General features: G+C 45.4%; 1 protein-coding gene across 1 annotated transcript; it reads right to left on the minus strand.

Annotated features, from left to right (window-relative positions):
- Positions 1-303: 303 nt before the first annotated feature.
- Positions 304-5,123, minus strand: LOC117646578. Its single transcript, XM_034387621.1, has 5 exons — positions 4,826-5,123; positions 4,681-4,749; positions 4,502-4,605; positions 720-893; positions 304-384 (listed from the first exon to the last, which is right to left on the minus strand). Exons 1-5 carry the CDS (start codon positions 5,022-5,024, stop codon positions 304-306), a joined length of 627 nt encoding a protein of 208 aa, XP_034243512.1. The 5' UTR covers positions 5,025-5,123.
- Positions 5,124-11,787: the final 6,664 nt, after the last annotated feature.

Genomic DNA, 11,787 nt, shown 5'->3' on the forward strand with positions numbered 1-11,787 from the left:
ATGACATCAAAGTTCTACAGCAATACTGTTATTAGACTCAAGAGTTGACAACAAAATTCCAGAACAATATTGACAGAGCATCCAGTGTTGGGAACACCGACGGGGAAAGGGCAGGTAGGTCCTAACAGTTTACACAACATCCCCGAAAAATTTCATGTCAGCAGGGCACAGCATTTAGTGTTTCCACAACAAAACAACTCACCCCAGTAGGCCTCCTAAGGGGCGGGTCCGGCCGAAGGCGCAGGCCCCTCAGCGCATACCGGTACCTCCGGTTCCTTCTGGACGGTAAGTCTTGCAAGTCGATCACTGCAACACAAGCGACATATCATGAGCAAACATGTTTGCTTTGGCAAAAGCTCCCAATAATTCAATGTCATAACATGACTAATAAATGGCACAAGGAAGAAAAGACGCCAGATTAAGTTTTCATTCATTCATTCAATGACATGACCAGAATAATGAATGAGACAAGAGGCAAGAGATAACAGGTCAAGATCTCAGCCCGTTCATCACTGTTCCGACATAACCTCTCACGCACATGGCCGAACATGCAAACCACGTCCGCAGGAACAGAAGACACTTACTGGTGGTGGTAGATGAGAAGAAACTGATAACGGCGAAGGTAACGGATATCCGGCCGGATTAGGCAACAACGAGTGATGTGCCGGAGAAAACGGCATCTTTTTATAAGAAACATTTCTGCGGCTGTCAGAAATCACCCGTCTTCTTCTTGCGCTATTCTTGGCTAGGGGGTCTCTAGGGATGTCAACCACCTGCAGCAGCAGGTGCAAAAGCAGCTGGAATGACACCTTTTTTTGGGTGCTGGAAGGGTGTTTCATGTCATCTATGATAGCACTGTTGGAATGACATATTAATCGCTCGTTGACATTGCGCTGAATGACAATTTAGAAAATTAACTGCCATTCACTGTCTATACCCTGGTCGCGAACCTTGCGCTCCTTGGCCTGCAGGGGGCGTGGCAAGGGGGAGGGGGCGGGGCTGTAGCCGTGCCGGCAGGGCGATGCCGACCTGCAACTCTTTCTCTTTCTGCCGCCGCCGCCAAAGGAACACCGCAAGCAACAAGTAAGTAGGTGCAGGTGTGTGTGTGTGCGCACGTGTCTAAGATTGTACCTGTCAACTTGTTAACGGGTCACATTTTGGGGATATAAACAAGCCATCCTAACCGAACCAGCACGCCTAGCAGAAAGCATTCTTCGATCATTTTGACAGCAGCCCTAAGCTCTGGATGTTTAGGCCCCACGTTAATGGGAGCACGGTTTCGCGTCAAAATTATTGCAAGGGGCGAAGCCCAGGATCAAGTTCAGTTAATTTTCGGCCAGTGAAGGCAGCAGTTCCGCCGGATAACCCAGCTTTAGCGCTGAGAATGCAGGTTGGTTTCGCCCAAGTTCCTTCATGCACCTTGAATATACGTGCAGAATTGAGTAAATCTACGTTTTCCAAACGCGGATTCGATTTGCATAGCATGACTGAACGTCATGGTTATGGGTTGGCCCGTCTGCACACCGTTGTGTGCAACACTTTGAGAATTGCGGGATTGCAAAGTTGAAACCTCTAGACCCGTTCGAAGAAACATTTTTCCCAAATACAAAATAACCACAGATTTAAACTCGGAGACTCTTGCCCAGTGCCTTGTACCATGATGCCTCCGTGGAATATGCATTTCAGTGGAATTAACGTGTGCAGATAATAAATTTAGAGCGTCTCCCATTGGCCACATAACCCTACCACTCATGTCTTAAAACTAAATGATACACCGTTTGTTTGTGTTTGGCAGGGCATTCTGGAGGCAGCCCTAGGCATACTCGGAGATTTCTGCAACATTCATTAAAAATCATCATATCTGTTGGATTGTCTGAAGGAACTTCGATAATGGCCCCATCAAGTGTTGTTCTTCTCATAAGCCTTTCTGCACCCAGGTTCCGCTGTCATGGCTGCATACAGTGGGCTTTTCTCTCTGCAAGAGTGTGTGCTTCTGGAGCCTGGATGCATTAATCGGGTGAGTTCACTGCTTGTGTTGAAGTGTCATGTACGGTGTGTAGGTCTGTGTCGCTCATACGCTTTCGTGCTCTTTGCAGTGGGATGCAGCATGTTCCTGCAGATCAACGGACCCTTCATGTTCGCGTGCGGTTGCCAATGACATTGTATGTGAAGTATTTCGAATTGTTCATAATTAAAGTTGAACCTTGCATTATCAGTGCCTCTGTAAGGATTGGGTTGGCCTGTTTAAATAAAATTTTGCATCTTCAGTTATGAAAATTTATTCTGTAATACCAACAAGAAATCCACTATCATGAATCTGGAACGCTCCTTCCACTCAAACCTTGGAGGCCATTACATCTTCTGTTGCATTACATGGGGAATTTACTGCACTTGAAGCTCAGTATCGTAGAGTCTCCCATAGACTGACTGACCTGGAGCTACAATTCACATCTCAACATTTCCCCCTCTCATATTATTACAAGAAAGACCTTCAAATTGTGTGAAGCTCTGCTCTGACAACCCTTTGTCCGCTCTAGGCTAGGGTTCTTTTTCTGTCTCTCCCTTCTTGAAGCCACACAAATAAATAAAGTTGGATGAAATAATTGTAAAACAGAACACGAGAGAAATTACATTTAGAACAGTGGTTTAATAGAAGAATAAGTTGATGGCAAGGCAACGATTTTCAAATACAAGCAGTGAATATACATTGAAATTGATAAACAACAAAGAAACTATGAAAGACTATTAACTATTAGAGCAAGACTGTTAGCAACAACAAATTTTAGGAATACAAAAACACAGCATCTATACAGCAAACAATTTTTAGAATATTACTGGATAAAGATAATTTAAGAAACCAAGTGGAAAAGATTTACAACAAAATTGTACAGACAGTATCATGGAAACTTAATCACAAAAAACCAACCACAGCTGCAATACACATCACAATAACAACACTGTCACAATACACAATACAAATGAACACTAACTTTGCATTAACATAGGCCTTTCACGACCACAACCCCCGAAAACCCAAATAAAGGTTTGGCAGAACTAACTTTAATAAATTTTTTAACCAAAAAAATCAAAAAATTTAAAATTTTACAAAATAAGTTGTCAAAAAAAAAGCTCAAAATTAAATGGTTTGCCAAAGGAAGTTATTTTTTTCATGTTTCATTGGAGCAGGAAATGTTAAATGCTTGTTTTTTAATTTGCAAAAAAAAGAAAGTCATCTACTTAATAAGGCACATTTTTTTCTATCATATTTTATGGCAATTTTCCCTGCTTTCAGTTCCCTTTTTGGGGGTTGTAAGGGGGAATCTCATCTTCGAGTTTAAAAGTATTCGACAATGCTGCACTCCCAATTTCCCAACATGGGTCTATTTAAGGAAATTCCTCGGGGCCTTTCTGTCCGTTCCCTTGGCAAAAAGTGCCTTCACCTGCTGTCCTGCAATAAAAATTAAAAAATTAATGGCTGGCCACAGTGCATAGGAGACCCTTGTGTGTGTGTGTGGACACAAGAAAGGTACTCATTGTAAATTTCCTCTTCGCCCTCTGCCTCTGCCTTTCCTGATGAGCGATTCTCACGTTTCGGGGTAGTTTCGTTTCTTCTGACTCCTGTGCCCAAAAGAGCGCAGATATCGACATGGGGTTTGTTTCTGATGTTAGGGAGGGCCATTGCCCACTAAACGCACACATTTCGAAAAGTTCCGTTCGTTGGATTGGTCTACGTAACGTTTGGAATACCCCAAATGTAACTTCCGTGATTGTCCAAAGAGAACATACTCGAACTTTCCGCCCCCAGTGTGGCGGTGTGGTTCGAAAATGCTGCCCACTGTCGATGGGGATTCGAAGCTTGGCATGTCTCGAGCTAATTTCAACCGAAGACCAATACGCCAGACTTCTTTCAAAGGTACTTATGCTGCAACGAAAAATGTCCTCCGTATATTCAATTTAACTACACAAATTTCGAAAAGGCAGCTCTGGACTTCTCCCCAACCAAACTTTTAACTTTCCATGACACAAGCCATCAAAGTGGAGTCCCTGGGATATAATTGCATGGGTCGCGGAAATCTGAGATGCTGTATACGGTCTCAAAGCGGGCTAGAGCATTATAAAATGGCGTGTATCAAAAATTTACCTGTAACTTCCGTGGCACCCTTTACCCAATGTTGCAGCAGCACTAGGTGAAAAAGTTTTCCGCTGAAATGTCGGGCTTAGAGTATCATTTGACCCTGGAACGACTTTGAAGCCACAGCAAACCCGAGTCAGCCGTTAAAGCTGATTTTCACACTTTGTAACTTCCGTGATAACGCAATTTCCGTGATCAAAACACCCACTAAAACGTATGGGAATACCTTATGGCTCATGTTTTTAGGAAGATAGTACAAGGTCTTTACTATAAATACCATTGCCATAACTCTAGTATCATCCAGGACCCCAATAATCAGAAAAACTTAATTGGATATTTCTCACTTTCGGCAAGAGACGCCAAAACTACCCCGAAACGTGAGAATCGCTCTGATGTGCTCGGTTGGACCATGGGTGCCGGGACTGCAGAGTTATTACAGGAAGCATCTTCTTCCTCCTCTGCATCTGCTGGTGCTGCAGATATATGGACACAGCTAAGCACATTGTGTGCAAGGCCTCACTAAATTTCACTTCCAACTCTTAACTCACCCTCAGGCATTGCTTGTTCGGACTGTGCCAAAGTTGATGACTGGCAGTATGACCGCTCTGTGGAACACCCTACAGCGAAGAATGACTTGTTAAGAGGCCCCTCATAAGACAAAGACTTCATGTTAAAAGATTCACGTAAACTCACCAGCCTCTGTGTCCTGCGGTATGACTTCATCATACAGACCAGGCACCTGGGACTTACGAGCCACCATGTCCCAATCATCACCAAGGATCGGGTTCGGTTCCTCACTCTGTACAGCCTCTCCATCATGGATCTTCATTAATCTCTTCGCGTACTCCTTGGCATTGGATATAGCTGCTTCATCTGTTTTGCCGCAACCCATGATGACAACCGTGCCGCAGTAAGAAAACTCAAACAAATCTCCAGATTCGTAAGGGACTCTAATCACTTCTCCCAACTTCTTTCCCAAAACATTACTCACAATACCTACAAACAAACAAGCCGAAAATAAGGTAAAAAATCAATTGTGGGTCACGAATCAATTGTGGGTCATTTTTTTCGACGGGTCACCGCAGACCCGACGGAGATTGAATCGATTTGAATTTCGCGGTAGACCTTCCTTCCACCTTCCTTTGTCTTCCCAAATAGCGTGTATGTCCGAGCGACGACTGTGACGGCTCCTATTAGGCTTCGAAGGAAGGCCCTTCAAAATGTCGAGAAAATGGCGCCCATCCAACGAGGCGAAAAATCGTATGTTTTTCAAATTGCCACCGTGAAGCTATTACGAGATAAAACGGGACGCCCTTGCTGATTTAGGTTCATAGTAGGTCAGGGAACATAAATTTACCATAGTACAGCCGAAATCATTCGATGCCATGGTGCGCGGGTGATGGCAAAGAAGCGTTCGCTTCCATGTCAGATCCATTATTTTAAACAAATTTCCGGTAGTTTTCTGCTATTTTTTGTTTGCTGCGCTTCTGAATGACTGATGTATCCCAGTAAATTCCATTTTCTGCTCTGTCACATTTAGTATTACGATACGAAGGTTATGTTAAGCTACAGCCCCGAATGACAACGCTAGCTCTTACTTCCAGTCTGCCATCAGGCTTTTTTGTTGGGGAGGGGGGGGGGCATTTCGGGGCTTACATAGCTCCCGGAAGGGAACCGCTCTCCAACTGCGGGCTAGGCACCCGAGGCCAGTCCGGCCCTGTTATAAGGAGTCAAATCAATCCCTAAAGACTATATATTCTGACTGAAATGGATAATAAACAATAGCAATACCTCATGATGACAGGGTGTGGTGTTGGATTGTCTACCACACCGGCGGCCCTACAATATGCACTATAAAAGTTTCGTCTCTAATCCAGGACGTTTAACTCACATCTGTCTCACAGTGAAATTAGCCTGTTTATGTATTTTTCCTTTTTGAGTGAAAAACGTGTCTGCTTGGTTTATTGAGAACCAGGGACCTTTAATTAATGAAAATAAGAAAATATCTTGCAAAAGTGGTCAATTTACAAGCAAAAAGACGAAATGGCCCACAATTAATGTGACCCACAATTGATTCATTGTCCTACATATCCTGCAGTTTTCACGATTCCGAAAAATAAATTCAGAAGTGAATTTCTCTCGTATTTAAGCAAATCATATCCAAATTTGAGCTTCCTACAATGCTGACCCACAACTGGTTCCAAAAATCAATTGTGGGCCAAAACAGACTATTTTTAAAACAGTCACAGCTTAATAAATAAGGATGATAGACGGGGCTACTATGCTGCAAAACTTAGTCCAAGGACCATAGTTTAAAGCCGCACATGCACTTTTGTCACTAGGTCAGAATTAAAGGCCTTAATTTCGAATTTTCAAAAATGTGACCCACAATTGATTTTTTACCTTATCACGTGGTCTTTGTATTCAAATTTATTTTACGAACGAGATGAAAGTAAACGGATTTCTATGGCACAATAAATATGCACTGTAAAAATTAATATCCGGAATAAACGACGGATCCTTCGGCAAAAAAATTGCCAACGGTTCCTTCGTTAATTGATCCAGGAAGCGGAAGAAGGGATTAACTTGACTTATCCCCAAATTGAGTTTTTATTTTATTATTGTGCCTTAGAATGGTTTACATCATTACACCAAATTATTTGACTGAATTCCAAGCAGTTTAGGAGAAAATCCACTAGGAAAAAGGGTATAACTCAACTTCACCCCTTTTACAGTCTAAATTTCATTGGAAAATGGAGATAACTCAACCTTAGTCTACATGAGTCCGTTTGACAAATTGGCAAAAGGATATAACTCAACTTGTGTTTTTATGAATCTAGTGTAAAAAGAATCAACTCAACTTAACCCCCCCTTAATTTTAAATTTCAATTTGGAAAAAAGAGCTAAGTCCAAAAAATACACCAGAGTAACATACACTTTATGCAGACTATTGTTCCTTTTGACTTGTCTCCAAATTCCACTTTGTTTAGGAAATATAAGGTGAGCTGACTCTGTTTTCCATTTCAACGGAAAGTGATAAGTCGCAGAAATCCTCTACGGAGTGACCTTACACTTTTGATTTCTTTCCAAAATTTTACTAATGCTTTTTGAAATTATTAACATCTGCAACATTCATTTGTTTTGTTTTAATTTTCCTGCTAACAGTTTTTTGTTTCTCCTGAAAAATGGCCAAAATTGAGTTATCCCCTTCTTCCGCTTCCTGGATCAACTCATATATTACTTCGTACGCGGTGGCTATATTACCCGTATATTACCTGTATATTACTATATATTGCTTGCATATTACCATAAATTCGCCTCTATAATACCCCTATATTACTGTATATTACTTTGTATTACTTTATATTACACTTATATTACCTATATTACTGGTAATATACGTATACTCCCTCGTACACGGCCAAGGGAAGTTGCCGACCCGCGCTGCGGCGCTAGTCTGCCTTCGGCAGGCAATGGCTTGTCCATCGTCGGTTACTTCTTACTTGATGCATGCTGGGGGGCTCCGCCCCCAGACCCCCCTTCATTTCTAGATCCCTTGTGACTTTTAACTGTCGGGCTGGGGGGCTTCGCCCCCAGACCCCCCTTCTCTAAGGCAGAGGTGATCTGCCTGCAGAAAAACTCGATTTTTCGCCGTTTTTAGGTGTTTTTCGGCTATAAAAACTGAACTAGTTGGGCTAGGATAGTGAAATTCGCGTGTGCCGAGCCAAGGACATGCCCAAAAAGTGTGCAAAATCTCACCGAGATCGGCCGAGCCGTTCAGAGGAGTAGTGCGGACACACACGCACACACGCACGCACACAGACAGGAAAAACTTTTCAACCCAATGGAGTAACAGGCTTCGCTATCGCTCAGCCAACAAGCTGTTAACAGAATTTCCGTAGCTTTTTGCCACAATGTATTTCGCTGTTTTGATACTCCAAATGGGTTTTAATCATTCTAGAATGTTGAAAAACTGAGGCCCATCTCATTTCCAAACCCTTCTGCTCTTTATTTTGTTTTATTTGCTTATTTGCTAATGTCCTGTATTTGAGGGCCGCGGCCGCGGGTATGAGAAATTGGTAAGTGCTGCCAACCTAACCATGCTAATGACCTGATTCAAAAATATGTTTTGACAGGGAGGAGGAGGGGAGATAAGCGAGCGAGCGCGTTTGGGCTGTAGGCGTGCACGGGTAGTGCCGAGCGGAGCTTGGCCGAGCTGGCCGAGTCGAGCGCAACCCGAGCGGCTCGGGCCGAGCCGAGCGCCGGCCGGCGAGCAGCCCGACAGCCCATGGCGCGCAGTAAATACATCAATCTAGGAGTTATTTTGACGCGCCGCGTTAATGTTATAGGCCTATACTGGGTGAAAAAGTACACTGTAAAAATTAATATCCGGAATAAACGACGGATCCTTCGGCAAAAACATTGCCAACGGTTCCTTCGTTAATTTACGAAGCTCTTCGTATATTTACAAAAACCTTCGTTTTTTTGAAAGATCTCTGCTGATTTTCAATCACAATGGAAATTACGAAGCACCTTCGTAAATCTACAAAGATCCTTCGTAAATTTACAGGGAACCTTCGTTTATTAACAAAGAAACTTCGTTAATATACAGAGATTCTTCGTAATTATACGTCTGGAATTAACGACGGATCCTTCGGCAAAAAAATTGCCAACACTTCCTTCATTTATTTACGAAGGTCCGCCGTAGATTTACGAAGACCCGTCGTAGATTAACGAAGCCCGTCGTAAATTTACGACGCCCTTCGTAAATTTACGACAGATTTGTAAATATACGATTCTTCGTAAATTTACAAAGAACCTTCGTAATTAACGACGAACCTACGTGATTTACAAAAGTTCCTGTAGGAAAGAAACATTTACAGTGCACTTTTGGACATTCCCAAAAACCCTTCGGAAAATATTTCCGTCGTAAATTCACAACATATTTTACAGTGTACGAGCGAGAAACACGCTGTGCAAACGGTTTGATCGCACCACGTCTAGTTTGGGTTTCCATAGCCCTCCATTCAAGTCGGAGGAACTGGGGGCCACAGTGGAGGGCTATGGAAACCCAAACTAGACGTCGTGCGATCAAACCGTTTGCACAGGCGTGTTCCTCGTATTTTTTCCCCCAGTATAGGACTATAACTTTAACGCGGCACGTCAAAATAACTCCTAGATGATGTATTTACTGCGCGCCAGGGGGCTTCGGGCTGCTCGCCGCCCGGCGCTCGGCTGGGCCCCGGGCCGCTCGGGTCGCGCCGGCTCGGCGCTCGGCTCGGCCCCGGCTCGGCTCGGCCGGCTCGGCCCAGCTCCGCTCGGCCTACCCGTGCACGCCTCGGACAGCCCAAAACGCGCTCGCTTCATCTCCCCTCCTCCTCCCGATTTTATCAACAGGCAGCTTGCATGGAGTGTGCCTCCAAAAAAAATTTTGGCTCTCCTTGAGGGATGATTCATACTAGAGGCAAAAAGATATGAAAACCCCAATTTGTCGGGAAATAATGTTGTCAATTTGAAGACTTTAACTGAAAGAAAAAAAATTACATGCAGGGGCAGATTTTCTAAAGATGATGCGGGCTGTTTATTTGAAGGTACTATCATTGAGGGGGCACACCAGTGAAAATCGTCAAATTTTTGCCTTTTTTTTTATTTTATCTTATTTTTCTGCTATTCATCCCAGGCGAATGCCGCCCCCCCACACCTAAATTCCCCTTACTTTGGCTTGTGCACTTTTTTGAAGTTGAATGCGGTTTGCGGCAAAATTTTCCCTTTAAAGAGGATGCTTTACCCGGGGCCCCGGGAGTGGGGATTCGCGCCCCGGCGGGCGGCAGGCGCGCGCTCCCCGTTTAAATGTAACGTCGCCGTGGCTTCAATTTTGATCCGATTGTCACGAAACTTGGCAGACGCGTTCGTGATGCCCTAAAGGCAGCCCTCGCTCGTTTTTGCCGCGTTCAAAACCGTTCTTTTGAACATTTTTGAACTTTTTCGTTCAACAGGTTTCGGCCACATCAGCTCAGTTTGGGGGCAGTATTCCAAAATCGGAGATCAAGGTGAGATGCGCGCTGAATTTTTTAAGTAGCTTCCCGCAAACGGATCGGCAAAATGTTGAACGACCTCGCTTAAATCTTTAAAATACAAACGCCCTGCAGCGGCGCGGACGGTGTGGATCAGCCCGGCCCGGCTGGAGCGGCTCGCCACGGCCTGGTGCGGGGCCCCCTCCCCCACCCGAACCCCGCGCAGCGCAAGCCCCCCCCCCTCCTCCGCCGCCTAGGCCAGCCGAGGAAGCGGGGGCAGGGGGGAGGTGACAATAGGTGCATCCGCACGTGCAGTTTTGTTTCACCGCACCCGCAGGGGAATAGACAGAGACGTGAGCGACAAGAACGCGACCCTCCGAGCCGGGCGAGGAGGCTCCGAAAACCCTCTGCCCGATCGCCGGCCGCCGGACCGCAGAGATTTTATGAAATTATGAGAACAGGGCCAAAATCAACCTTTTCACGAAAAATCGTAGTTACCCGTTTCGAGTCACGCTTATTACAGTCTTCATCGGCAAAGAGTCGACCGGGAAAGAGTCGACTTCGTGCGACGGTCCCCGCCTTTTGCGGCGGGGGCGAGCTCGAGCCACAATGGTTTTTTTGGCCCTCCCGAGCTCGGAGCACTACCGGATCTTTTGTCTACCCAAAAGTGGGTGTTCGGTTTTTTGTGTCGGGAAAAAGTCGAAGTCCCGGGCCCGACCGTCGAAATCTTTGCCGGTGAAGACTGTATTTCTATCCTATCTCTAACAAGCTAGGGCCCGCCCTTCCGTCGAACCGAGTTGCCAGCTCCGCTTCGCTGCGCCGGCAACTCGGTTCGACAGGGGGCCGGCCCCGCTTGGCCTGCCGGCGGCCTTTTCTCGGGCCTTTGGCCCTCGCATCATACCAAACCTGGCCAGTCGAAGGCCCGGGCCTTCGGCCCGCTCGCATCACACACACCCTGAGCGGGTAAAGCAAAGTTATCGATGTACCATCGCGACTAAAGGGCCCCCCCTTCTATTCCCAATGCAATAGTCCTTACACTTTTTACTCCAACTGTCCTTAGAAATGCCCATTTCATTTGTCTCTTCGCCCTCATTCCGAAAATACCCATATTTGCCATGCTACTGCAACTCCTTGCAATAGAGGCACAGCAGGAGCGCAAAACGAGTCCGTCGCACTTTTTTCCCCTAACTCATGAAGGCGGGCTCCTGGGCCCCCCCTTTCCCACCCCCCGTTGAAGAGGGGCTTGCCAAGACCTACCAAAACTTAAGTAAAAATTTTTAGTCGGTCGACCCCCCTTTTTTTAAGATCCTGATGTGACTAATAGACGAAGTCGGGCTCCTGGACCCCCTTTTCCCACCCCTCGTTGAAAAGGTCTTGCTGAACCAATCGAAATCTGCAAAATTTTTTTAGTCGGTCGACCCCCTTTTTTTTAAGATCCTGATCTGGCCAACTTGTAAAAGCGGCCGATGGAGTCGGGACCAGGTCCATTCATCTTGTCTCGTCGCCCCGATTCCAAAATACCCCTATGTGCCTGCTAGCACCAATAATGGCGGAAATCCCCCTCCCGCTCATGTAACCCATGATGCCCTGAGCAGCCCTTGTGCGACCCCGGGCGGGATTTTCACCACCGGATTATTTTTT

This window comes from Thrips palmi, unplaced genomic scaffold, assembly GCF_012932325.1.
Source record: "Thrips palmi isolate BJ-2018 unplaced genomic scaffold, TpBJ-2018v1 HiC_scaffold_19, whole genome shotgun sequence".
Taxonomy (NCBI): domain Eukaryota; kingdom Metazoa; phylum Arthropoda; class Insecta; order Thysanoptera; family Thripidae; genus Thrips; species Thrips palmi.

Bases quoted from the DNA above. Each gene is read 5' to 3' on its own strand.
- LOC117646578 (XM_034387621.1), bottom strand. From the start codon at position 5,024: ATGGGTTGCGGCAAAACAGATGAAGCAGCTATATCCAATGCCAAGGAG. The intron at 4,606-4,680 runs GTGAGTTAAGAG...ATATATCTGCAG, and splicing joins CGAACAAGCAATGCCTGAGG to CACCAGCAGATGCAGAGGAG. The intron at 894-4,501 runs GTAGTTTTGGCG...ATTGTCATTCAG, and splicing joins AGCGATTCTCACGTTTCGGG to CGCAATGTCAACGAGCGATT.